The sequence below is a fragment of the Cuculus canorus genome, chromosome 1 (assembly GCF_017976375.1).
Source record: "Cuculus canorus isolate bCucCan1 chromosome 1, bCucCan1.pri, whole genome shotgun sequence".
Classification (NCBI taxonomy): Eukaryota; Metazoa; Chordata; class Aves; order Cuculiformes; family Cuculidae; genus Cuculus; species Cuculus canorus.
The window spans coordinates 126,730,533-126,758,386 of NC_071401.1; the positions used below are offsets into that span (position 1 = coordinate 126,730,533).

General features: G+C 41.6%; 1 protein-coding gene across 5 annotated transcripts in view; it reads left to right on the forward strand.

Moving 5' to 3' along the window:
* Window positions 1-27,854, forward strand: part of PRR5 (proline rich 5) — a 92,999-nt gene that overhangs the window by 23,640 nt on the left and 41,505 nt on the right. For 2 of the 5 annotated variants that reach the window (XM_054056215.1, XM_054056211.1), the window contains 2 exons: window positions 15,403-15,668; window positions 23,964-24,044. In XM_054056215.1, the coding sequence (XP_053912190.1) occupies window positions 15,538-15,668; window positions 23,964-24,044 (212 nt within the window). In that variant the 5' untranslated portion in view covers window positions 15,403-15,537. Of the gene's footprint in view, window positions 1-15,147; window positions 15,338-15,402; window positions 15,669-22,588; window positions 22,730-23,963; window positions 24,045-27,854 lie in introns of those variants that run through there. The other 3 variants (XM_054056231.1, XM_054056223.1, XM_054056240.1) reach the window with 3 other exon arrangements.

Consider the following 27,854-nt stretch of genomic DNA (forward strand, 5'->3'; position numbering starts at 1 on the left):
ATTTATTGCTAGAACTGGATCCATATTTGAGATTCAAGGTTTTTAAGGAGGAAATATTATGGATTTCTTGAAATCGCTTTCTGTAACTCTAGTTGTTAACGGAGTGTGTGTATGGGTGTGTGCATGTGCATTTATGTGAAGGGAAAGTAAATGTGCTTAATCTGTCTTCGATGTTATGTTTTTCTTTTAACATAATCATTGCATGTAGAAGCTCTTAATTTTTTTCAAAGCAACTTGGAAATTTTCTCAGAAAACAATTGCCAGTTTCCTCCTCCAAAAGAATCTTCTTTCTGAGCCTATTAAGAGACTTATTTTGTCTTACAGATTTATTTACTTTATCATTAAGCTGCAAAATCTAACCTCTGCCGTGGCTTCAGCTTTTTTTTCCCCTGTGTTTTCTTAAGCAAAGAGTTCTTTTCTAAAGGGTCCACTCTTTATAAATCAAAAACTATTTTGATTTATATGGAGGTAATGCGTTGCATCAAGCAGTGAATTGTGGGAATGCTAATTCCATACTACTTCATTGCAGTGGTGGCTGGATTTTTCTGCAGTGGTTCCTTGGTCTCATCTTGTACTTCAGGGGTAGATTGTTCCCTATAGGGTCTGCAGCTCCCACCAGATCATTGCGCCATAATCCAGTGCAAGGCTGTGACCTACAGCAGAATTTAGCTTGGTCTTCAAACTGAGCACAGATATTTAGAAGTGAAGAAAAATAATTTTCACTTGTGCTGCACATTTTTCCCCAATGATTTCCAGAGTGTTGTTACCTACTGCCAGTCTGGATTCCCTGAGAAGTGAGTTAGCAGCACCAATAGCAGAGAGAGGGAATACCTGACAGCTATGTGTTGTAGAAAGTGAAAGTCCTGGTTCATGAAGAGTATGGGTAAGGGCATCGCTTTTCTTTTTGCAAGTGATCCTCTAGCAAAGCTGAGGGAAGAATCTGCATATAACTCAGTCAGGAAATCCCTGCTACCTCTGCCCACGTTATGGCAAGCTTAACCAGAGGATGTCTGCTCCTGAACTTTACAACCTTCTCTAAAACAAAACCCCACATGTGCTGTTAAGTAAGTTGGCAGTCAACCAACTAGTGTGTTACCAAACATGAATTTTATCAGCAGCAGCTCCAAATACTGCTCTTTAGAGGGTTCAGCCATTGCCAGCAGAAGTAAAAGCTGCTCTAATGATTCAATGAAATATTTTGAGAAGTTCACTGTGAACACTTCATCTTTGCATTGGTGGTTGTTAAACTTTTTATTCTTGGTATCCTAAATAACTGTAAAAGTTAACAGAGGTACATGTGCATGTCTTCTGTTTCTAGCAAGGCATTTGCAGTCTATCCCACTCTAAACTGTTTATAGATTACATTGTAACGTGTAACCTTACTATCATGGACAGTCAGATCAGAGTTCTCGCCATGCAAGGAGGCATTACTAGACATAATGTCTTGAGCAACTTGCCACCACCCCAACAGAGTGTTTGCTGGCTGGAAATACCAGTGCCTTATGAAGTAAACACTGCCTGCCTACTGAAACCCAGCATTTTATAACCACCTGGGTTTTTTTTCATTGCAAAAGCTGTAACTTCTCATTTGTTGGCAATATAATATGGTTTTAAGTGTAGCATTGTATTCAAATTTTATATTCCAACAGTGTGCATATTTTCACAGTTATATTTATTATTTGCTCTTCACTGATATAATTAAGTTTATGATATAATATAAGGTTTTAGGAGTCTGATCCTACTGAAATAGGGACCATAGAAAATATCATGGAACATTTCAGGTCCCTGTTAGTTTACATCTGCAGGCATGGCCTTGGCAAATGATTGTACATATGTTTTACTTTCTGCGTATGTAGAGTCCCGTATTATTCTACAAAAGTGTCACAGGTTTCAAAGCCAGCACATCCAGAAGCGTTGGCATGGCAGGGGCCTAATCAGAAGCAGCAAAATAATCTATTTGCCATGCTTACAAGGAGACAGAAGTCAGTAGGAGAGTGTTGAGATAATAAAGGAGGTTAGCAGTGTTTACTGTGTCACAGCTGATAAGCACTCTATCTTTTCATAATTAGTATTATACAAAATTCCTGGCAAAGTGGTAACTCTTTGCTGCCTTTTTTCTCCTTCTCCAATACACAGAGGAGAACTTGACAGTACCTTTATTGTTTAATTCTCCTTGTCCACTGCTGGAGTGGGTGATACTCTTAGTTCAGCTATTCCCTAAAATCTGATTCCCTAGCCAGAACCACCTCTTTATCAGCAAATCCCATTTGCCTTTTGGTTGAGGCTGTCCCATGAAGACTGCAAACTTTGCCCTTTTCTCTCAGTCCCGCAATATCAGCAGCATTTCTGTCCTAGAAATAATCCTAATTCAATATCTTCCTTGTTGAGATAATAACTGAGCTTGTAAGCGAAAGACATTTCCCAGAGGCCTCTTCATCTAGGGTCAGAATATGTACTTGAGGAAGTGAAACATTCATTAGTTGGATGCCAGATAATTTACACTTGTATCATGATCAACCAGGCAGTAAGAGACTGGGGATGACATTCATCTTATCTAATTTTAGATATTAACAGCTTGGAATACCATATCCATATCTGAAGTACTCACATTATGTTCTCTTTATAGTTGGTGGAGAGAACAGGCACTTCTCAAGCACAGCTTACCTGAACAGTTTTAAGTATCCTGCCATGAAGTGCACCCTGTGTGCGCCTAGTTTTCTCCAGCAACTACAGAATGAGGTCTGGGTTTTCCTGTACATCTCTACCTGTAATTGTATACATCTCACTCATCCCATTCCTGATGTCTACTACCCCATTTCCTAGTAGCTAATGCTGAGTGATCTTAAAAAATAGAAAGTCCAAGAAAAAGAAAGTCACAAGAGTTTATTAACTGCACCTTCCAGTTCTGACCTCCCAGGTCACTATGCTACTGTCACTACAATGACAAGTTTCCTTCTGTCTCCACAGCAGTCGCCGGGAATTTAATCAAAAGGAAGGAATTATTTCAAATGTTATGCCCAGTTTTCTTCCTTTTACTTATTTGCCACCTCAGTAAAACACAGAATATTTATAAAATCATAAATATTCTACTTATTGATGTGCCTATCTAATGGTATGTAAAATAATTATCAACTCTGTAACAGCTGAAATCTTACATTTATTCAATTTAATTTTGCTGTAAGTAAAGGAAGATGAAAGTAGTATCTTTAATTCCTCTTTTTTTCCCCAGCTCCACACAAATAAAACCCAAACAACTTTCATAGAGCTGAGCAAAGGTCACCTCCCTGAGGTTTGAATAATCATCTAAAAGTTAACTGATGAGGATTACCCAAATAAGGCCTTAAAAATCATATATCAGGCACAAAACATCACGATGTGGCCTTGAAAATATTATTTTTTATTTCTTTAGAACCTTTATTCTGCTTTTGAACTGAAATGGGACTGTTGCAGTATCTTATGTTGAAGACTACATAGCATTTCTTGATAAAATAGTAAGAAAAGTATGTAGGTCTTGGTCACGTTTTCATTAACCCTCTTAACTAGGACTTAATAAAATAATAATTTTTGATGCTTTTGGTTTTGGCCCTCTCATAAGGAAAAATTGTTACACTGTATTGAGGATTCAGTCTTAAAAAATGAAGGCTGCTATACTTTTCTTCAACTAGGTACAAACAATAGAGGTGGAAAGCCTTTTGCCTTTGAAAAAGAATGCTTCAAAACATTTGAACCAAGAAGATTTTCTGTCGAAAGCATAGGTAGGAAGCAAAGCAGTACAGTAAATGAACAGTGATAATTGGTATTTTATTGCAGCAGAATAAGTTTAGATGTGCTTGTGTTTCATGTGACATGCTAAATTCTTGTACTAAACCAAAGGAAACCCACATGGAGTCAATGAACCAAAAACTTGGATTAAAAAAGCTGTTTATGGCAGTCTGAGTCAAAAGTTCAGTTCTGGATACTCTCCTTCCTCAGAGTGTTCGGATCTGGATCCAAAAGTTTCTGTTGGATCCAGCCTTTGAAACAGATGACAAGTAAAACTAGCACCATGTCACACACACAAGCACATGCACAAATATCCTTTTTAACATGTGGAGTATTAGCTGAGGGCTAGGATTGTTTTGGATTTGTTTTATGTGTAAAGTGATTCAACTCTCCTTTCCCCGTCATCTTTCATTCTCCCAGTCTGGCCAAATCTTTGTGCTGCCTCCTACTGCTGTGTAGACACATATTGTGAGAATGAAGATGCCTTTTGGTAAAGAAAAGGAAAAAATAACCCTATAAAATTGTGGTTTGTTTTTTTCCTCTGTATTCATCAATTAAATTAAACAGATGACTTAAAAATTGATGCAAGCAAATGGCATCCAAAGTGCCCTTGTGCGTTCTATAATTGCACCCAGCTGTGATTACAGTCCCACAGAATATATTTTTGCATTTTCTTTTTTTTCGCTACACTTCACTGGTGATTCACTTGCTTAGAAGGGATTCACTCCTTTTAGGAGAGAAGGAATTCACTGGTTTCATGACCTTTTATTTCTACAGTAGAAATGGGTGAATTCACTTGGAATAAATGCAAACCAAGCCAAAACATTACACAAGACAAAATTAATTCCAAATCTGACCTTTCTGAGTCTTAGGGGAAAACAATAAAAAAAAAAAAAAAAAAGGAGAAAAAATAAAGGTTATCACCTTACAGTTTACAAGCACCAAAATATCACGGCAGAGACTCAAGCTTTGTGGATGTGTGTCTTGGTGAAAAGCAGATGAATGTAAAACTGGAAGACTTGCAGTGTCCCAGCCACTTTTCAGGTACACTTGGAGTGTGGTGGGAACCCCTGCAGCTGCCTGGAAATGCCTGGACACCCCTGAAGCTGTTTTGAAGCTGCTTGTATGCCTTGCTGCACCAGCCCACCTCACCAACCGCAGCTTGTTGTGGCTGTGGCTTAAAAGAGCAGGGACAAGAGAAGCAGTGCTTAAGGGAAAAATGCTGGTTTGTCCCCCATTCAGGCTGTGAAGAACAGAGCAAAAATGCAAGGCAAGGAGATATTATTTGCTTGCCAGGGACACAAGAGAGTCCCATGGGATGCATCTCCCACCAAGGTGGGGTGCTGACCTCAGATTTTTGTCTCACTCTAAACAGGGGGTAACATGCTGCTCCTCCTCCTGTGCAAGCTGCCTAGGGGCACAGGGGACCAGGGACAGACCCTGCCTGTCACATTTCTTCATTGAAAATGTTCTCAGACACTGGCAGAGGCTGCACAGGGGGTGGTTGAGTCCCAGTCCCTGGAGGTATTTAAAAGACTGGTAGATGAAGTGCTTAAGGATATAGTTTAGTAGTGGAGAGGTACAGTTGGGCTTGATGATCTCAAAGGTCTTTTCCAACCTAGTGATTCTATGATTTGCCCTGCTGCCCATTTTCTGCCATCCAGAAAACCAAAAGGCAGACATGTTTTATTAAAAAACCCCACGCATGATGGAGCAGCAGCTGGTTTAAAAACATTTGCAGGAGTTAAGCTGTTTCATTTAGGGAGGTCTCAGCTGGTCCCCTGGCTGCTGCTTTGTGTCGTCTGCCCCGAGCCCAGAGCAGCCAGCAGGGGAGCGCTGCATGGTGGCCACCCTGCCCAGCCCCTGCCCCAGGTGTCGGGATGAAGTTGCAGGAGCTGGGCAAAGGGCAGCCAGTGATGAAACTGCTTCCTTGGCAGTGCCTCCTCAGCTCAGGCGTGACCCTGGCTGAAGGAGGCTGTAACAAAGAGGCTCTGTCGAAAAATTAGAGTTTGGTTAAAGGCAATGTGCCTGGGAGTACTCCTTGATAGATGTTATGGTGCCTTTTTTATTGATTTTATGGGCTTTATATGGCTGTTTTAAGGGCTTCCTCCCCATGCACCCAGTGGGCGAGGGTGCTGGGTGCCGCTGCTCTGCTGAGGGGGACACACAGGCACAGCCTGGCCCCTCTCCCCAGCATCCGCCTCACCTCAGGTATTCAGCACTTCAGGTACTCATAGAATAGTTTGGTTTGGAAGGAACCTTAAAGTTCATCCAGTTCCAACCCCCCTGCCATGGACAGGGACATCTCCCACCAGACCAGACTGCTCCAAGCCCCATCCAACCTGGCCTTGAACACCTCCAGGGATGGGGCAGCCACAACTTCCCTGAGCAACCTGTGCCAGTGCCTCACCACCCTCATCATGAAGAATTTCTTCCTAATGTCTCATCTAAATCTCCCCCTTCCAATTTAAAGCCATTGCCAGGCTGAAACCTGGCATGTGGCTCAGATGGACTTGAATTTTTTTTTAAAATAGCAAAATATCAGGCTGGCACAGATGGGTTTGTCATTTTTTAAGAGTCAAAGTGAGCAAAGGCTGCAGTCTCTCCATGAGGCCAAGCTTTATCCATCCCATGATCATCCCCTCAGCAATCGTGATGTCTCACCTATGAAAATGTCAAGTTGGTGAAGTTTGCTACTAACCTATTTATAAAGACCCATGTATCTCAGAAGGACTGGAGACAGAGATTTGAGCATGCAGCTGGTCACAGTTCAGGCCTCTTTGTTCACAAGAGGTTTTAAATTTATTTATATTTTCCAATAATGTTTCCAAATTTAAGTATGCTTTGCAGGAAAAAATTGAAGCAAGTACTGGCTGAAAGCCTGAGGCTACCTGGCTCAGCTTTCTGTATGAAGGAGCTGTGCATCCTGCCTGGGTCTTTTGGTACCAGGATTGCAGCAGTCCAGCAGATCATCTGGGAGCCTTACTCGAGATAAGTCTTTCAACCTTTCTGCTTCTGGGTAGCGGAGTGCAGTCTACATGGGCATTCAAACTGCTGGCCCTGGAGCAGCAAGCTTGAAAGACTCTCGATGGCTCATGGCTCCAAGTGTCATGAAGCCTAAAACCTTTGTGGTCCCAATAGTTTTCTGAGGAAAAGGAAAAGAAAGGAATTTTAGTTTTCCATGCGTTTAAAGAAATTGAACTATGTTGCAATGAAAAGTTAATGTTGCCTGAGTTTGGAGAAAAGATTATTTGAAATGACTAAAGGAAGACTGGTCAACAAGAAAACTGGAGCAGCAGGACTCATCAGAAAAGAGAGACAGGAAAGATACCACAAAATTTCTGACAATGCACAAACTTCCTGAATGACACCTCTGTTCTTCCACCATATCCCTCAGTAGCTTAAGGAGGCTGCTGATTATGCTGACTTTAGGGAGGAAGGAGTACTTTGACTGGTTATCTAGTTGTTGCTAGAAAAAAAGTTTTCTGGAAGGAAATGGAATGGAATTTGCCTTACCTCCTCGATAACGAGTCATTCCTTCCAGGTGATAATTCAGTGATGTCATGTTGATGTCTGACTGAAGATTGAGACTGGCTCATGAGTGGGAGTGAGTGTGAAAGGAGTTTTTTCCAAGCTTTGCTGTGAAGTCTAAAAAATTCCAGCACTCTACCCCTTGAGATAACTTATTTCCAAGAGCATCCTAAGAAAACACTGATGTGATACATACTGAAGGTCATGGTACTGGACCTGCTGACTTGGTGATGAAGATTTAAATGTACAAAATGGAGATTTAAAAGTATAAGTGTACAATAATTTTTGTGATGAATGCGTTTTTATACTTGCTGATTCTACTGCCTAGTATCTCAGTCTGCAGGGAATGTCTCAGCATGTGTGTATGAAAAGATGGCAATAGGTCCCCATTTTTAAGTTCCTAATGAAAGCTTCACCATACTGAATATTGCAGAGTCCAACTGCCCTGCTAGATCTTGAAGTTTTAGATTGTCTTTAAAATCTCTGCCGGCTTTTCCATTCAGAAAAATATCCTCGTGGTACAAAGGGAAAATGATAAATTTTCTGAAAGAACCCATTTGTATTGAAGGACAGGCTTTTGTGACTTTTACAGGACTACAAGATTTGTTCCAAAGAACTTTCCTACTATTTGAGTAATAGCGGTGTAGTACCACCAAAGTCAAAGATCACCAAAATTTGTCAAGCTGTCTCTTGCATTGCTCAGTAGTGAAGTGACCTCTCTGACTTATGCACAGGAGGTGGCAGTAATCTCAAGGCATGTTTCATGTTTCCAGCCATGCTTACGTTCTTAGAGAGAATATCACACAAGCGATACCCTAGCTTTGAGAGTAAAGTCAGGATATCACTCGTAACTAATGGCTGGCTACCAGTGCAGTTTCTAATAAACTCAGCTAGTTACCAAAGTGGGTTCTTTATCTTGTTGACCTTCCAAGGCAATCAGAGCCTTCTTGGAAGACCTTGAATCAGAAATGTTTGGATATAGGAAAAATAGCACTGCACAGCACACAATTCTGATTTCCCAGGGTTCCCAGATTTGGAAGGCGCTGTACCATATATAACTGTAGAAGACAGCACTGAGATGCTGTAGCTGCTGCATCAAGGTCGTGGTGTTTTGGGATCCAATTAAAATTATGCAAGATAGGCAATTTAGGGAAGAATTCACATAGAGCTCAGGAAGGAAAAGAAAATCATACGCATTATAAGCTCAGTTACTTTTTAAGATTAATTTTCCACTATCTCATGATCTTGTAATTAGAGCACAAAGTATTTTAAACGTTTTATTTGCTTATTGATCAGAACTCTTGAGACCTAACTTTCTAAATCATTCTTATAGATTTGACTACCATTTAACAGCAGAGTTGTGGGCTTTCCTTGGAGTATTTGCTTGCTGCAGCTGGTTTTGAATTTTGTGTATGGGCAACATGAAATCAGGGACAGGCATGTCTGATGCTTGGAAATCAACCTCCTCCCCTGGAATGGAAGGTGGTAGTGCTGTAGGTCATGTACTCCAGAGCATTGATCCTCAGCTCCTCGAACATAGCCGTCATGCTTATTCAGATCACTGCACTATCTTTAATTCCCAGAACCTATGGAGAGATAATGAGAAATGATGCTGCAAGTTAGGGGAATTGCCATTTGGTGGAAAGCTTGATATTTTGGATGGGGGTGTTAGCAGGCCTATTCCTATTCTAATTGTCTCCTAATTCCTCTCTCCTGAAGGACAAGGATAAAAGATTTAGCTGTCTACTGTATTTTAAGAGCTGCTTATATTGTTATGTTCTGTAAGTCAAAAGCTGCTGTTGGTGAAGGGGTCAGGATTTCATGGATGCTTTGAGCAAAGGTTTTCTTACAGGTATTGTTAGATTCATGACCTTTGTTATATTAGGGTGGTGATTTGGGACTTAAAATGAGCTCAGAGCCCTGTTTTGCCAGCTGGAATGCAAACACCGAGTGAAAAGAGTAAAGAAGAGCTCACAGTCCAAACAGGCAAGAGAAAGACTTGATTCCCTTAGAGCCAGCCAAAGAGTGGTTTGCAAGCATTGTTAGTACCAGCATTTTGTTCTTTTTGTCTCTCTTTCCCTTTCTGCTTCACTTTCTCCTTCCCTTTCCCTTTTCTTTTTTCCCTTTCCCTTTCCCTTTCCTTTTTCTTTTTCCTCTTCCATAAGAATTTTGCCTAAGGAAGAATTATCTAACCAAGAAAGACAAAAAAGGAAGAGGGAGCAGAAGAGCAAGGCGTGGTGGAGAAGCAGGAGAGGAGCCAGTTGGGAAGACTGAGAGTCTCAAATAGTCAGTGAAGAGATAAGAAATACCATCCAGCAGAAAACAGTAAAAATAAACTAGACACACATAGTTGCTGCAGTTCAGATGGTCCTTTGCTCAGATGCAGGTCTCTGTTTCTGCTGAAAGAGTCTTGTAGGCACATTCATGCTGCTGTACCTCACACCAAGCAAAACTGAGAAGGGAAGATCCAGGAAATTGGCCCTGATCCTCTGCAGGCTGCAGTGATTTCAAGTCTCCTTGTTTGATGTGAGCTGGTGTATGCCCAGGACAGGCAGTGGAACTGCAGCAGCTGTGTCTGCCTGTGAATCGGGTCTGAAGCTTTGTAGTAAGGACTGCTCTCACAAGTGTTACTGCAGAAGTGAAGAAGGCAGAGCATCCCTTTCTAGGAGCAATCAAAGGACTTTTTTTAACGGTCACCTGCTTGCTTAGGAAGGAGATACTGTTGAGCGTTTCTTCTTTTTCACAGCATAAAAGTCAAAGAAACCCTACGTGTGATTCCTACATGCAGTTGAAGGGGCAGAAACCCCACCTCTGTCTAAAGGAACACAACTGTCATGTGGGCACTATTGATAACAGGATGCAGAAGTACAGGAGGACACAGAAGTTGTTTCAGAGCTTGGGGAGATGGCCCAGTAAGCCCAGATGCCCTTCTGTATATCAGAGCTTGGCCGTGGTGAGAGCAGAAATAAAGCAAAGGACTGGTTAAACCAAGGCTGTCTTGCGACCACCCTCAAGAAAAGATGGGCAGAAACAGTCCTTGAGAGTGCCTTTATCTCCAGAGACTGCAGACAGTCAGTGGGATGGAGGGGTAAGGGTGAAAATAGTGCCTGTTTCATTTCATACTTTCTTCTCTTTATTCTTTGTTTTCTGACAATAAAGGAGCTTTATGTGGATAGTGTAGTAGAGGAATTGATGAGTCATAAGGTTTGCAATTTCACTTCCCCCTCTACTCCTTTTATTTTCTTTCCTAATACTCACATCTTCTTCCCTCCTGCCTTGCCCCTCCTCTGCTGGCGCAGCAGGACGTGCTGTGCCTTTAAGAAGTGTGCTTTTTCAGAAGACTAATTCTTGAGCTTTGGCATGTGTTGAGGCATGCCCTAAGTTTTGTGGTATAGTTTATGAAAATCTAAAGTGCATTTGTCTAAGGAGGTGTTTAACTCCTTTCTGCCATAGATACGCTTTGCCTCTTTGTTCTTTACTCACAGAACATGGATCATTCAGCATTTCTGTAGGAATTTCTGCTCTCTTCTCCAAAAGAGGAAGGAGATGACCAGGCCCCCTCCCTGAGAAGGAGAGGATGTCAGGAAGGGGAAGCTGTGGTGCTTAGGGACATAGTTTAATAGTGGACCTGGTAAGATTAGGTTTACGATTGGACTCGATGATCATAAGGATCTTTTCAAACCTAAATGATTCTGTGAGATGAAGTCAAATAGCGGGCTTTTTCTTCTTTTTTTTTTCCAATTAAAATTTATATTTATTGAGTCGTTTTTTACATGGCAAAGCACTGGTGAATAAAGCTGAGATAGCAAATTCTCTTGATTATATCCTCCCACTGGCACCAATATTGCTGTAGTGTTAACCTGTCACTGCAGCTGCAGAGCGGTGTAGCCAAAGACACATTGTCCTGTGGCAGTTGTAGTAGCACTGACAGCATTATTATGCTTTCATATCTTGTGAATTTCTTAATGTTCCTGTTCATCGACTTCACTTTTTGATTTCTTTCCCCTCTCATCATGGTCAAAAAGAAACTTGTAAGAAGACAATACAATTGTACTGTAAAAATTAACATATCATTACAGAAATAAAACATAGAGCTTTTCTTTTCTTTTCTTTTCTTTTCTTTTCTTTTCTTTTCTTTTCTTTTCTTTTCTTTTCTTTTCTTTTCTTTTCTTTTCTTTTCTTTTCTTTTCTTTTCTTTTCTTTTCTTTTTTCTTTTCTTTTCCCTTCCCTTCCCTTCCCTTCCCTTCCCTTCCCTTCCCTTCCCTTCCCTTCCCTTCCCTTCCCTTCCCTTCCCTTCCCTTCCCCCCTTCCCTTCCCTTTCTCTCTTTTTTCTTCTTCTTTTTTTTTTTTTTTTTTTTTTTTTTTTAAAATTCTTTTAAAACAAAGTGTTTGCTTGGGGAGGTCTGCCTCTATTTTTTTTTGCATTTTCTAGGAGCAGCAATGCAATCTTTAAACGACAGCTCCCAGTGAGAATGTTGCAGGCGTTACAGGCATACCAGGAGGCAACTACAGAGTTACCCTTGGTGATTATTTTAAAAGCCCTGTTTGCAATGAAGTCCTGGATCTGTATGCCATTGTTGTCTTGCAATAACAGGATGAAACCTCTTGGGCTGTCAGCCTATTTTTATGAACCTGTACATTGTTTTAGGCCTCAAGATAGCAAGTAAGTCCAGGAGAGCAGAATTCCCCTACATCTCTGGCACTGTGGCAGCTGCAGGACCTACCATGCAGTCACCCGCAGGATGTGGGCCCCACAGATGAAAGAATGGTTTCTAGTAGAGACAGGTCTTTATTTTTATGAGGATGGATGTTGGAAGGAAAGGGAAGAAGGCTGGATGTGTCTTCCACACTGAGGTGGTTTTGTGGCTTTGATTAAATCCCTTAACCTTTGAGCGGCAGGTTTCTTGTGAGTGAAATAGTGGTATTAGCACTGTGTATGGCATGCAGGGATTAAATGAATTAACATAACAGTACTTTACAGTCTTGGCTCTGTGAATGTGCTGAGTGCAGTTGTTCTATCTAAGAAGCTTGTAGTCCTTGTTATTGAGCCTACAAGAGAGCCCCGCCAATCCTTCGTCCTCTCCTCCCTCCCAATTAGTCTGGTCAGTGCTCTTATCCCTCTCCATGACCAATAGCGAGCAATCTCTGCTGCTTAGCCACTCGATCTTGAGGCAGTGCTGTATTGCGACAACTCTCTTCACAAGTGGCTGCAGAGGAACAGGCACATCGCAAGCCCTGGTGGAAAGCATTATCTTCTGCACTGCCCTCAAACTGCCTGAACCAAAGGAGTCCTCTGGCTACGCTGTCCCTGCAGCATCCTCTCAGTAGCATGCTGCAATGGGGAGGTAGAGATCCTGGAGTCTGTTGACATCTCTGCCACCTGCTCATGGGGTGGTCTGGGCAAGTCACATCACCTTTCTCTTCTTCACTGTTCATGCTGAGCTGTGGACCATACCTTTTACGTCCATACCCAAGAGCTGCTCAGGACTGAATTAATGAATGCCATGAAGTCAAGGATGTCTGTGGATGCACAGCACAATGTAAATGTGAAATATTACTTGGTAATTATGGGTGGAGGTAACCCTTGTTGAAAAGGATTAATTTTATCATAAATCAACATTTGATCAGGTGGAATTACGTAGGAAGGAGCGTACAGAAAGTCTGCTCTCTGTTACCTCAATGAGAAATTTTTCAGGAGACTGGAATGCTGCTTCTCCCATGTGTTTTGCGCATGTGTAGACTCTGAATCTAGTACTGGTTACTGAGATTGATGGGGTGGCATAAAAATAGTTTGGCCTCTATAGGTGTAATTTTTCAACATACAAAGAGGACTTTCTTTTTTTTCTCTCCTTCTCTTGGGATTTGGCATTTTTTGAGGAAGCCAAGTACTGCTTTTTGCAGAATAGCCTGGCGTATCCGAGGTTGATGCAGCATCTTGCTGGGTTCTGTCAATTTAGCAAGTTGAAGATTTTAAGAAAAAAAGCGGATGAAATATTGTTATGCAGTTGTTGAGATACTGGCATCATCAGGATACTGTTTCTAAAGTCTAGGGATCAAAGAGTTAAAAATTCCAAAGATATAATCCCATTTAATAACATTTTGCAAGGCCTATCAAATTCACAGCAAGTGAGAAGCAGAAAAGCAACAGAGCTAGGTGGAAAATGAAATTAGATGGAATTATATTGCCATAGGTTTATCTAACTAGTTGTTTCCCTTAACTGGGTAGATGCATGTTTTATCTGAGCCCTCAGCAGAAGCTCAGAGTTGTGCTCTCCTGCACTCACGGGCTGTATTATCCACAGAAATTGAGTGCCCTTCATCTGATTTGAACAAAGCAGTGTTCTGCTGTATCTATTTTTGGTCACTGATTTGTATGCTGCAGAAGCCATCTCATTCCTTAGAATACAGCCATATATTGTTGTGTTTGTTTTGCATTTGCTGCTGTGTATATAGTGGATTGTTGTTCGTTTGTCTGAATGATTTAAACATCTGGAAGACACTGGGGATAGCGATGTCTTTGTGCGTAGTTTAGATGTGGAGCTGCGAGTCCGTTCCAAAGTGAAATTACGTGCTGTCTACTGTGGTGCTCATTTGTATACTTGAGGGTTTTGGTGTAGGAAGGACAATCAATATAACATGAATCCAAGCAGCTGGATAAAGCTACTATTGCTAAAACTAGCACAAGGTAAAAATGGATTTATTTCCCTAGATAGTTCTGCAACTGGTTCCCATGGAGGTAATATCCAATACAGATTTTGTAAGTAAATATTTATATGCAATAAGCTTAGACGAGTTTGAATGAGAGGAATCAGTTTTCACTAAAATATGTCAGTAAATGATGCACATCAGGCGGATCTTGCTGTGAGAAGTTCAGTTCTCCTGTAGTGTAAGCTTTGCTATATTATTTGAACACAAACAAATACAACTATAGCCTGAATCTAGACAATAGGTTGTCACAGATGAAAAGAGTAAGTAGAAAGTGGAGGAAAAAGAAAGGCCAAGTTCTCCAGTATTTCTGCCCCTTTCCCTGGCTTGTTCTAATGCAAACAGTTTCTTTTCTGAGAAAGCTAATTGCTTTTGTGTTACATTACTTCCCAGAAGATGAGACAGGCATTCCTGAATTTGAAACAGAACCGGGAGTGAGTGACAGTGAACTAAGCACAGGCTGGAGTCTTGTAGCAGTGTACCCTTCAGCTCTAGTGCTGCAGTCAGAGAGACAGATTTTTCATTTGAAGATAGAGACACCTGGGGCTTTTGTAGAACCTAAGTATGCCCCAAGTTCTGCAGCTGTTTTCTCGATTTACAAAAAAAAAAAAATAAAAAAAACAGGCAGAGAAGGACAAAGTGTCTGACTCTTCTCTGCACCCCCAAAAATTCCTCAAGATGCTAAACCCCAGACCAGCACTTTTCATTCTGCAGTTGTGTTGCTTGCCAGTTCTTTCTATCTTGTGGCTTATGTGACACTTTCAGCCAAAGCAGCCTCCCAGGCGAGCCGTGAGGCTGTGCTCTATGTGTATGGGAGAGAGGGAGTGCGGGAGTGTGTGTATGTATATTTATAAGTGAAAGAGCGAGAGCATGTGTGTGCGGTGTTGTAACGTGGCAGGGCACAGGCAGTTATGAAACTTTCCAATGAAGTATCAGTGCGTCAGTATTGGTTGCTTGATTGGGTTTGGTGGGTTTGTTTCTTTTTTCTGTCTGTTGCCCTCCAGTTTCATTTCCATTTATGAGTGCAGAGACAGAGAGGGAGAGGTTGAGAAATGATAGCAGACCACCATCCCCCCCCCCCTCCAACCAAGCCGCTGAAGGAGCTGAGCTGAGCAGTTCCCACGACAGGTGGAGCACGCCACCGCGGCGCTGAGCAAGATTCCTGGGTCGTGGTGCCTGGGGACACGGGGAGGGAAAGCCCTCACACTCGGGCAACTGTGGTTGCAAGGGACCCCTTCAAAGTGCTGCAGCAGCAGCCAGAAGTTCGACTTCTGTTTTTTGAAAGGACTGGAGAAATTATTAACCACAGTTGATGACGTCAGAGTTGATCTGATTAAAGGTTTGTTTTCTTGCTGGCAGAGGTGTGCTCCGTAGAGACTGGTTCTCTCTTCTTTTTTTTTTAAGTTTCTTTTTTGAACAGCGAACGGAGGGAACTGCTCGCATTGCTGCTGCTGCCACTGCTGCTGCTCCAGCTGCGTGTGTGTGTGTGTAAACAGGATGGTGTATCTGTAGCTGCCACACGCAAACACACATTTGACCATGAGGACTCTTCGCAGGTTGAAGTTCATGAGTTCGCCCAGCCTCAGTGATCTGGGCAAGAGAGAGCAGGCAGCCTTGGATGAGCGGGGGACCCAGCAGCGACGGGCCTGCTCCAACGCTACCTGGAACAGGTAAGGTCTTGCACAATGTACTGACTCCCCTGCAGCCTCTCCATGCTCCCGCAGCCGTGATTCACGCACGGATTCTGCCGGCTTGCAGGCTAGGCTGCCTTGCTCCCAGCTCGGCAAGGTTACAGTACATCGGGTTTCTGTGTTAGTGTTAAGCGTACCAGAATTCATGTTCAAGTAAGAGATGGGAGCGTGTTTTTTCTCATTACTCTTAACCTTTGACTGAAGGCTGATAGCAAAGAGTCTTTCCTGCAGATGGCTCAGCCTGTTCTTCCTTGTGATGGACAAGGACTTATTTCAAAGAGTCTAGCTACAAATATGCCTTTGTGTCTATCTTGATATTCTCATTCAAGGTTGATTTGGTTTACTTCGGTTTAAAAAATTATGTATATACGATTATTAAAATACATTCTTTTTTGTCTGCATAACTATAAATATTGCTGATTGTTGATACAGGTATGACAAATTCTACTCAGTTTACTCACATTACTACAAATATCTGTGTGTGCGTGTACGTGCGCATGCAAGCACACGCACTTTGGACAGGGAAAAATAAGCACTGATTGTTTTCTTAACTGTGTTTATACATCTGAGTTTTATTCTGTTTGACAAAAAAACCCCCATACAAACATTTTGTTGAGAACGTGTCACTTAGCAGAAATATTCAGAAAGCATCTTAATGATCGTTTTGGTGACATGCCTAAAGATGAGTCTAAGTGGTTAGGAATTCTATTCTTATATCCTTTTTGAAAATGAAATATCATCTCCTGGGTCACATCTTGGAAGGTATCATTTGTAATGTTTTATAATTGTATGGCGGTGCAGCTGTAGGAAGAAAAATATTAGTGAACTATAAACGCATTTGTTAAAGGTATTTGAGTTCTGAGAAAACAAAAGAATATATTGCATCTTCTGTCCCGCTTACCACTCAATTTATGGTTTCATGCCTGCATTACGAATTAGTTGTAAATGCCAGCAACGCACCAAGCCCTGAAACTGCACTGGCCACAAAAAATAGCAAGTTTCTGCTTAAATATTTTGCTATTTATATGACATGGGGTTGCCCCTGACATCTGGGGAGTGGTGGTAATTAAAAGCTAGATTGGGCTGATGTGGCTCCTGCTGTTTGGGGTTTCACTTGGCCATGGGAAGCAGTAGGGAGTGAGATACTCCTTGGTGTGAACCAAGATGACAGAATACAGTTCCCAAAGCCTTTTTGTGATGGTGTGCTGACAGCTTTAGTTGGCAGGGATTAGCATTTCCAGGTCTTGTTTGTAGGGAGAGAGCCGTGGAGGCAGATGTGTATGGAGTGCAGGTCAGGCATCGGGCTTGCTGTGAGAGGGAGAGCTCAATGCTTAGGGGCTGCTGATATTCAGACCAGAGGGTTCTCCTTAGTGAGACAGATCAAGAGTTTGTTATTTTTAATTTGAACAGTACAGGTATAGCTCACAGTGGTTGGCTGTCAGCGAGTAAGACTTCTGTGCTGTTCATCCAAATGGTGAGACACTGTCCCTTCACCTGTCCACAAGTCATTCTGTCGCTGCTTTGAGTGAACTTGGGCCTACCTCTGCTTTCCCAATGTAGGTTGCCTTTTACCTGTGCAGGGATAGCAGGGCCGTCCCTGCCATTTGCTGGCACATGCCTCCAAAACACTTTGGAAGTGCTGGCAGAACTGCTGTCGTGCAGTAGCAGGCTGGTGCTGCCTGCACTGGCAAGTCAAGTGGGCATCGCGTACCTGCACAAACAGCTGCCTAAAGCTATGGCAAGTACTGTGGACTACAAGCCAGTTTTGCTGCACAGGCAAATGGAAGGCCTTTTATTTCTTTTTTGGATAGCATAAGGCTTTCTCCAGAGTGAAAAAAAGAGTGAGCGTAACACTTCTTTCAGGTACAAAACCACTCTAGTATCACCTGTTGGTTTTAAGAAACTCAGTTGTTCTGCAGGCTGCAAAACTGAAACTTATCCTCAGGAAAGCCAGGGTTTAATGATGTTGGATTACTTGTATTAAGAAGTTATCCATGGTAGCTTCTGCCTGTCACCAGTGTGTGCTCATCTTGGCATGTGTGACAGGGTCTGGTCTTGAGGGAATCGGTGTTCATTCAGCTCTCTTGGAGAGACTGTAACATCAGTGTCACAAACTGGCTGTTGAAACTTTGACTCACCAGAAATCTCACGTGCATTTTGAAAATCTTGGGCTGTGGAAGGTTTTTTATTTTTCCCTTGCAAAATTAAAATACCCCAACAGAGGACTAGCATATTGTACTTTGATTTACAGGAATATTTGTTTTTTCCAAATGAAAGGGTTGCCTGTGCTGTCTTATTCTGTGCAATATGTAAGAGCTTGCTGATCAAGGAAGTTAAGATGTACCAGCAGAGCTCTTCCCTCTCACCAAGCCTAGCTGTTCTATATTTAAATGTCTGCTGGTTTCTTGCCTAATGTTAACAGCTGTGCCTGGGTGTGGCATGTGTGTATCTGCTTTTGAAAGAGGCATTGAATCAAGTTTATCAAAATTGATAGAGGAATGTAAAGCACAGCCTCATGGCAGGCCCTGCCCCACATGAGACTGCCGATCCCATACTGAAAATCGGCCCTTTGAGGTGGAGCGAGGATGCTGCCTCAGCCCTGCCAGGGACTGCAATGAAATGCTGCCAAGACAGAGTTTTCCTGGTGGAGTCCTCTGCATGGTAGCAACCCAGTCACTGCGGGCTTTTCTGAGGAGGACCTGAGGCTCCCCATCAGCAATGAGCTTGTATGTGGCTACAGTCTGGCTGCCCAGCGACATCCTCTCTACCACCTCCACTCTCTTCAGATCAGTCTGAGCCTCCAGACTGTTTATACCAGAGGATGCCTGCTGCTTTCTGACACTGAGGGAGGGAAACTGCAGGAGCTTAATCACAGAGTTCAGTGTGCAGGGGCAGGTAGCATTCAGTGATAGCAACGAAAGTATCTTCCTAAGTGATAACTTTACTTCACCTCTAAACTAAAATGCTGTAAAACTTCTTGACACTGTTAGATCAAAGGGAAATCACTGCTGAGCTGCTGTCTGCTACTATGCAAATTAGTCTTTATAGTACAGCTTTTTCTGAGCTTGCTTTCCCATGAACCCCAAAAGATCTATACAGCAACACACCAGCAGTGCACGTTAACTAGCAACCAACAGCAACATAGTGGAACAATACGGTTTCATTACAGCTCACAGAATTTGCATTGGATTAAAATAGCTTAGATTTTTTCACTAGCATTGTCTTCAGTTCCTTTTCTCTCCCCCCCTCCCTCCCTTTTCTGCTTCAGGCCAAAAATGAGGGCTGAATGCTGACTAAACCAATTGGACTGAGAAACACACGGGTTTTAATCTTGAGCTTGCAAGCCTTGGGGCGGGGGCTGCCTCTCAGGGCAAATAAAATCCATGGTGAGGTTTTCATTCTGACTGAGCTAGCACAAACTGCCTAATCAGGAGCTGATAATGTCTGAGTTGTGCTGTGGGAAAGAAAGCTTCCAGTCTAAGCCACTTAGATCCTTGTTGGTGTAAGAAAACGGGGAAGATTCACAGAAATGTGAAGGAGTAGGAGATAGAAAAGAAAAGGCGAAGAAAACAGAGATGTCATGTCTGTGTCATTAGTGAGGTCAGCAGAAAATCCAAGGACACTTATGAAATCAGAAAGAGTTTTATGGTTTGGGCTAATTTTTACAGGCTTGTAATAAGCACAATAACTTGCTGTAAAGTAATTTTTACAGTTGTGGGATTGATATTTCATTTTTTAATTAAAAATGAATGTTTTCTTCGGGTCACAGGGAGGCTTTTCTAGTGTAGAAAAAATTTCAGACCAGCATATTTATCTACTTCTTCTGCTCGGAAGTTTTCTGTCTTCCAATATTTAGTGTTTATTTAGAAATATTTTGAAATATTTTTGACTGTCTGAGGATCACCTTTTTTTTCCTGACTCTATTTGTGGAGCCCTCTTTGGAGCATTTGGCTCTGTGCGTGCATGTGGGGTGGAGAGGAGGGACGAAGTGGGTGAAGGGGCCTTCCCAGCTAGTTAAGCCACCACTACACCATATGGAGCATGTGCCAGGCTTGACTATAGTAACAGAAAGTGGTGGTGGTGGTGGTGAACCGCTGCTCTCCAAAACACTCTAGACTTATACTCGCTTGAATGATGGTATGGTTGGAAGCCAAAATCTCCTTAGTCCTACTTTCTGCAGATCTATTAGCTCTTGGTAGCACTTCAGGGAAGTCCCTTCTTCTGTCTGTCTCAGCTTCTTCATATGCAAGAGTAGTGTTTATAATTGATGTTCATGAAGTAATGCCTGTAAAACTCTTTGAAGATTGAGTTTTGCAGACCAGCTTATTTTCACCTGTGTGATCCAGCGCATAATTGCAGCCTATCCCTCTTTCCAGATTGCTTTGCCTTGGGTAGAAATTTCAGAAATGTAAGTGAGCGAGCAGCTGCAAGCTTATTTTGAAAGGGTCAAAGCCTCATGGAAAGCCTGTGGAGTTGCAGCTGGACTGAAGCTGTGCTGAGAATGGTCTCTTCCCAATTGGATTAAGCTAATTTAGAAAAATTATATTTTATTCTGGAGCAAAGGTGTCTTCAAGGAGGTTTTGAAGCAAGTATATCAGGTTAATTTTTGTTAATTAGCTATTCCCGTAACTGTCCAGGGGAAATGAGCCCTAAATCACTTAGTCCCTTTTGAAGGTGAAAATGTTGCCTTTTCCTGGTACTCACAGGATGTAATAATTCTCACAGCATTATTTATGCACATCAACTCAATTTGGAACTCTGGAAAGAGGAGAATTTGGAAAAACTAAATAATTCTAATTTCATCCATGATGCGTGCTGTTCGCAAATGAAAACATGAGCCATTCCACTTGCTTTGCCAGGAAGTGCCAAGCTGGGAGGGCCACAGCCACGGTCAAAGCAAACAGGTCAGGATTCAGGCAGTCTTGCAAGCTCAATTTTACAGTTGTTGCTCAACTCTGCAGACCAGCTGTTTCTGACCTGGCAGAAAACAGTGTTTTCATGATAATAGTTTTTCCTTCCTGACTTCTTAAAAGCATCAATGAAAGAACAGGGGTGATACTTCAGTGCTGGGGGAATCCAACCTCCCACCCACTGAAGGAAGTGGTATCTAGATGAACAACTAGCGACTCAAGGGAAATGTACATTTTGGTGATGATGAACTACTTAGGCAGTGGTTTCTGTTAGGAAAAAATCAGAATAATAAACCCTACCCTCTCTGCCTTGGCACTCACATTGTTAGACTGGTTGGGAGTGCCCTCAGCAAGCATCTAACTTTGTATTCTGGGGATTTACACCTTCCAGATCTGTTTGTGCTAAAGCAAACAGTGGGGATGGTCTGTGCTGTGTGTGCTAGTGCTGCCATTCCCCACATTTTGTGTGGGTGAATAGCAAGTCTTGGAGCTGCTGTCTTCTCTGGAGGATCAGGCAAATCTACAATGTGTAGTCTTTCCAAAGAGGTAAAGTTTCTTAGGCTGGTGGATTGATTTTTGTTGCTGTGATTGCCTTCTTGGTTTTATGTAGTTCTCTCTTGGCAGTCAACTGCAATCTGTGGCAATTGTGGAGCTATCTGACATTTTGTCGTAATTCTAAAGGCAACCCCCCAAAAAAATCTGGTCTCTGCAGTTTTACAGCCTTGATTTTCCCTCCTTCAGCCAGCCTGCTCTAGCCATGCCTCTCTCTTCCCTGCTCACCCACTGACCCACAAGAAGCCTCCTCCTGGGCTTCTTTCTGCCCCGCTGCTGGTCTCTCAAAATGTCTTCTTCTAGGCTTAATCTTTAGACGAAGATTATCCATGGCATACATTTTTGTGGAAAGGTGCCTGCAAAATGTACCTTAGTGCCTGGATTCAGGTTAAATAATGCTGCCACAGCAATGTACCCCAGTTCATACCAGTTGAGGAGCCGGCTAATGAATTGGTGTTGTACTTTCAAGAAATGCCATAATCCCATTACTCAAAAATTTGCCTTTTCTCGGTGTGAAGGTGGCTGTATCTTGTTTCAATGCGCACTGCACGTTGGTTCCAGGTCCCTCTTTTGCCAGTAAAAGATACTGGTGGGGAAGTGTTAGAAATTGCTTGTTTCCTTAAGCAGGAGAAAGTGCAGCACTGCAGGAGTAGGTGGTTACATCTGTGCTTCAGTGGAAAGTGTGTCTGTTGGTGCAATACAGCAAACCAGAAGAGTTTGCTGTATTGTCACACTGGATATACAGTGTGAAGTCTGGTCTTGGTTGGAGACTGGAGCTTTAATCGGTACTGAGCATGTGTGGTTCAGGAGCTGACCTATTTTTTCTTTTCTTCTGGGCTCTATTTTGTCTCCTCTGCACTGCTTTGTTCTTTTGCATCTTGAGCACACCTTTACACACACAACCACCACAGGGAAGATGTTCATAGTAATATCGGTGCATGAGTGCGCCCATTATGAACTTTCATGTTGTGAAAGAGTTATAGAAGGCAGTTTACAAGGCATTTCCAATTCAGGTTAACTATTAAAATGCAGGTTTCATTACATACATTATTGACTTAAGCCTCCATGGCAGCTGGTCACAGGAACAAGTAAAGGTGATCCACCCACCTCAAGCATCTTGCAGGACTTCTGTGTGTAAGCAGCAGCTCAGATTTTCTTTACAACAAAAGGTTGTACCATTCTGACTAAACACTTTTAAGCAATAATTCATTATAGAAACCATAGCATTACTTTGATTTAAGCAAGGGTTGGGTTTGTTGTTTTCGGGGTTTTTTTTAATTAGATTAAGGTAACTAAGAAGATTTAAGCTAGCTTTTTATTATGCTGACACCAGCTTAGGCCACTGAGAGCATCCTGGTTATTCTAAATCCTCTTTGTTGCCTCTTGAGCAAGTGCAGAGGGCCAGATCTCTGTGACCTTCGTCGGACTGCATGCCTGCACTGTGCATGCAAGCGCTGCTGTCTGCCATGGGAAGGAAAGGCTGCTGATCAACATAGCAGGGCCAAAACTTGTTTCCCAGGCGAGGCACTTGTCCCACACTTCAAGGAAGATTCCAGACAGATTAAAAGATCACCACTGGTATGTTTTATCTAGATGCAGTTCTACTACATGACCAACAACTTATATGCTCACTATCTGTCCCCTGAAGTTTTTCTTTAAAAAAAGCTTGCACTCTTTTATTTATTTGAGGAATAATAATGGACCTGTTAAGCTCGAAAGAGAAAACCTCCCCCTCATTTAGAAAGGACTGAAAGAGAGGAGACAGAGCACGCTTGCTTCTGTGAGAGATATTTAGTCATTCTTCTCTGCAGAAGGCTAGCAGAGAACATTGCGAAGTTCATTTCCGAATCAGAGAAGCATGTAAAGAGTGCATGTTTTATTCACTACATTAATCGTAATTCACATATTACTCATAATATTGAAATACCCAAGTTGCTTGACTGTATACCAGAGACATTTAGTTGCTAATTTTCAAATAATTGTAAATTGAGTGTGTCTGTTTGAGCCAGCCAAAATAAGCTGGGTTAGAGCATAAGTGTACTCTGTGCATGTGTACATGGGACAGAGAGACCACGGAGGGAGGGTCAGAGCATAAATCTTTGAGAAATGAGTAAGCAGTAATAGGAAACATCCTTTGAAACCAATTGCTCTTTTTCTGTTGTTTCATTTTTGAAAATGAATGAGAGATTGGTTATATTGACTTAAATCTCATAATTGTCCAGTGTTTCTTTTATTTCTTTTTTAAAGAACTAGCCATTCTTGAGGTTCTGTTCTAGAAAAGGGATGCTATATTTGTGGGTTAAGCTTGAAGTATAGTGTGCAGCCTGCATAAATGCTGGCTTGTTGATAAAGAAATCAAGTAACCTTAGCTCAGACAAACATATGCCAACAATGCTGTGAATATCATCACTAATCTCAGAGTAAAGCTGTTAATTATCTCTGTGGTGAGCCATGGAGATGAAAATATGCTTAAAAATGCTTCAAATATACTTTGTATATGAACATATTAAAGGCTGTACTTGCTATCCTATAAAAGTACCTAAAATATAGGTCTAATTTTTCTGAAACTGCTGATTGCAGATGTGCAACTGTTGAAGTTATGGTGTAGGAACAAATAAAAAAGAAGTTATTTTTCAAAGATATCTGTTTTCTATGCAGTAATTCCTTTTAGGGCATCTGAGATGTGGTACCAGAAGTCATCTATGACTTAAAAGTCCTGCAGTATATTAAGCAGAGATATTAGGCTTATTGTGGAAGTGATAGCCTTCTAAAATTCAGTCGGGTGCTAATGACTCCTAATGTTCTCTTTCAGTATCCACAATGGAGTAATAGCAGTGTTCCAGCGTAAGGGTCTCCCAGACCATGAACTTTACAACCTCAATGAAGGAGTCAGGTAAGAGACTGGACTCTATGGAAGTGTTATTAGCCATTGTGCACAGTACTGTCTGCTAGGACTTGCACTTGAAAGCTTCTACAGCAGTATTCCATTCTTTTTTTTTCCCAGTGGTGGTTCCAACCAGTACAGTCAATTTGGCCTGGACCCCTCTAGTAATGCAGCCCTGTCCCACTGCAGTGATGGTACCCTGTAGTGCGGGTTGGGTTCCTCCTTCTGCAAAAGAAGTATTTGTCTGTAAGGAGGACGGATTATTTCAGAGCCTGTCTTGATGTACTGGGTTGAAACTAAAGAAGGGAAAACCTAGATCCCTCTAGTTATGCAGCCCTATTCCACTGCCATGATGGCGCCCTGTCCCTAGGTGCCAGGCCTAGCTCTGAGGTGCTTCTCTTGCATCCATGGAGGATGTAAAGCTTCCAAGTGCTCAGTGCGACCAGGTGAGGAAGGATGTCTAGCCTGGTGGTCCCTTACGTCTAACTGCTCTTTCCATACAGGCTGAACATGCTTTAGATGCTATAAAGCCTTTTTTTTTTTTTTTGTCAGCACAATGACCCAAGTAACACAGTTTAAGGTTCCTCTTTCTTACACTTTGATGATACTGTTCACAACAAACTAACTATAGACTAGTGAGATGTATAATGGGAACTTCTTTCCCGGAAAAAGAAAAAAGAAAAAGGTAAAAGTCCTACCATTTAAGTTATTAAAGTCAGAGTTGCAAATAAAAATTTACCAAGAGATAAGCTGGTATCTGTATTTATAGCACTTTATTTTCACTACTTTTTCCAGCACTTAGTGTTACTTACTAGACCCTCTTTCACTGACAAGGGCAAGACAGCAGATTTCCTTACAGAAATTTGTCCAAATGCTTTGAAGAATAAGCGGTAGGAAAGAAGCTGCACTTATAAAAGACAGACAGCTTATTTCATTCTCTGGCTTTCTTCAGATAAGAACCTCAGTGATTCCCTGTGTTTTACTGCTTATTCCCACTCTGTCTTGGCACTGGAGTCTGACAAAACCCACCAAATATCTAGATATTCTGGAACTATCTGTCCCTGTCTGGTTCCCAGTTTGGGGTAGCTGATGCAGTTTCGTTCCTTTAATTGTGGGAATATCTTCAGAGAAGTTCAGGCAAATGACGTTTAGTCTGTGATCTCTCTTTTTCCCTCTCTCTCTGTCTTTCTGAAAGTAAAAGAAACTTATTCTCCAATTAATTCTTACTTCTCTGGGGAGAAAATGACATACAATGAACAGCTTTTCTAGGATGGCTGTCAGTTAGCATGATCCATCAATCATTTTGAGTTGGTTATTGGAATAATGGTTGATCATTATTACTGTAAGTGCGTTTAGAGTTCTTCAACCTTATCTGAATGACAAAAATGGTAGTTTGGGCTGAGATTTCTTGGCCCAGTGCATTTGCCTCAAGATGCTCATCTGCTGATGAGGACAGAAGAGGAGAAATTACCTGCTGATGTGACAGAAACAAATATAATCTTGTATGAACCAACAAATAGAAGATAGATAAATAGACAGACAAACAGATACATGTTATTTGGTGAATTGCGCACAGATTTTTCTTTCATTTACCTGGATCCTGCACCATGTTGATGCTTGGTGATACAGTTGTGTTGAATTTATTATGACATCCTAGGCAGACAAACAGGCAAGCTGACCACAAATAGACTGATTTTTTTTCCCATGCTCTGATGGGCTTTGCTGCTGCACAACAGGCCCGTTTCTTTTTTTTTTTAGAGTAAGGGCAACACTGCTTTGTTTTTATCTTGGCTGATTTTACACTTTGGAGAGAACGCCTGATGACTCAGAGCTGAAGGACAACATATTGTGAAATCTAAACCAAGCTGGAAAGCCGCTGTTATAAATGAGGCATCAGCAGCACAACTCTCCTGGGATAAGCAAGCATTTAGTGAGATGCAGTGTGGGTTTCGAGACCAGTTCTTGCCTACTGCTGCTTTGAGGTTGTTCCCTCTTGCCTCCATCTTGGCCTGAATAGTCTTCTAATTTATTGCCAAATGCTGCCCATGCTCTTGGTGACAAAACTGGGTTTATTTTTCTGAAACTTCTTGTGTACATCCTGCTTGCTTCATTCTTGGAAAAAAACTAAGAGGAGAAAACTGTGAGTTGATGAAGAGGACACAGCATTCAAAAGATCTGTCTCTAGAGGAGAGCATGGTAGTGGTAGTATTTTTAAAAATACCTGTTCACATGTCCAGCCACAGCCTCTTTCCTGAATCTACTGTACTCCTGCTGTGTGCTTCATTTTACTGCCCACCAGAGGCAATAATGTTTTAGGGCCTCCTGACTCTTTGCAATCAAAGCCCTTTTGCTTCGGTTAAATTCAGCTCAAAACCTAACTAAGAAATTACTGATTTGACACATACCAAAAATATCTGGTTTACTACTATTTTTATTTAATTCAAAATGGCTTTCTTTGTGTTAATATTATTGAATACAAAAATATGATTTGTAAACATGACCTCAGAAGTGGAACAAGTACGTATTTACCTTATGAGTGTTTAGTTTTTCCTCACAAATACATAAATAAAAAGAAACAAATAGTAATTATTTCCACATGACAAAATTTGAGTGTAGAAGCATTCAAGTAAATGGCTAGCATCCGTAACTTTTTTCAACAGTTACAGGTCAGTAAAAGAAGTTATTTTTTTTACCACTTTAATTAGAACAGGTTCTGCCATAATTAAACCTTGAGTATTCAAGTTGGCTCCCAGACCAAGTGTAAATATTTGAACAGCTAGGTTATGTCTACAATATTTGCACACTATCGGTTTGACTATGGAAAGTCAACTACTGTATTCAATTACTGTATGTTGCATACGTGCAAACGAATATGTATAAATTCCTTCCCTGAACACATATCTCGAGGTTTTGAACTCTGGCTATGTATGCTCCGATTATTTTAGAAAACATCAGTGGGTACAAATCTGTACAGTGCCATTAACTTTCCCTCTACGTCTGGCTCATAAAAGCTCTCTCTCTTTCACACCAGTGTCTTTAGACACCATTCTTGCATTCCTCTGGCATTAGAAAGTGGGCTTTACATATGGAGTTATGTAGTGCTCAGAAGCCCTGCTACCAATAATCAGTGTGTGACTTCAGTCTCTTTCATATTGATGTAACTTCTGCCTAACTCTGCTAAAGCTAATGAAGTACGGTAAGGTGGTGAGAAGATACCCCAGTAACTGGGAGTATCACAAGCGTATGGCCTGTACATTACTTTTTCTGAGCTCTTCCTAGGTGTTTCAGTAGGGGATTGATTCAGAAGTCGAGTAATAAAAATCTACATGCATATACTTACTGTTTAATATTTCTCTTGGTGCATGTGTGTGATATCAGTAATCACATAGTGTTTTTTCCTTTTTGATTTCATGCACTATATGTCCTTTCAAAGTGTTTATTTACACCACTTGTAAATTGAAGAGGAAAAAGAAGCAAAACAGTGGAAGCAGGATGTCCTGTATTGAAGCTAATACATATTTATAGCTGCCTCTTTTTTGAGTTTCAGGATGCTAGCTTAATGCAAACAAAGCACATTTAAGTGGCATTTCCTCCTATGAGGAAAGAGTTCAAACCCCATAAAATCACTTGTTTCCATTTGCTTCATTTAACTTTATTTAACTAGTAAAGTTAAAATCATAGAATCAAAGAAAAGACCTTTGGGGTCATTGAGTCCAAACATAACCTGCTCACTACTAAATCATATCCCTGAGCACTTCATCTACCCATCTTTTAAATACCTCCAGGGATGGTGACTTAACCACCTCCCTGGGCAGCCTG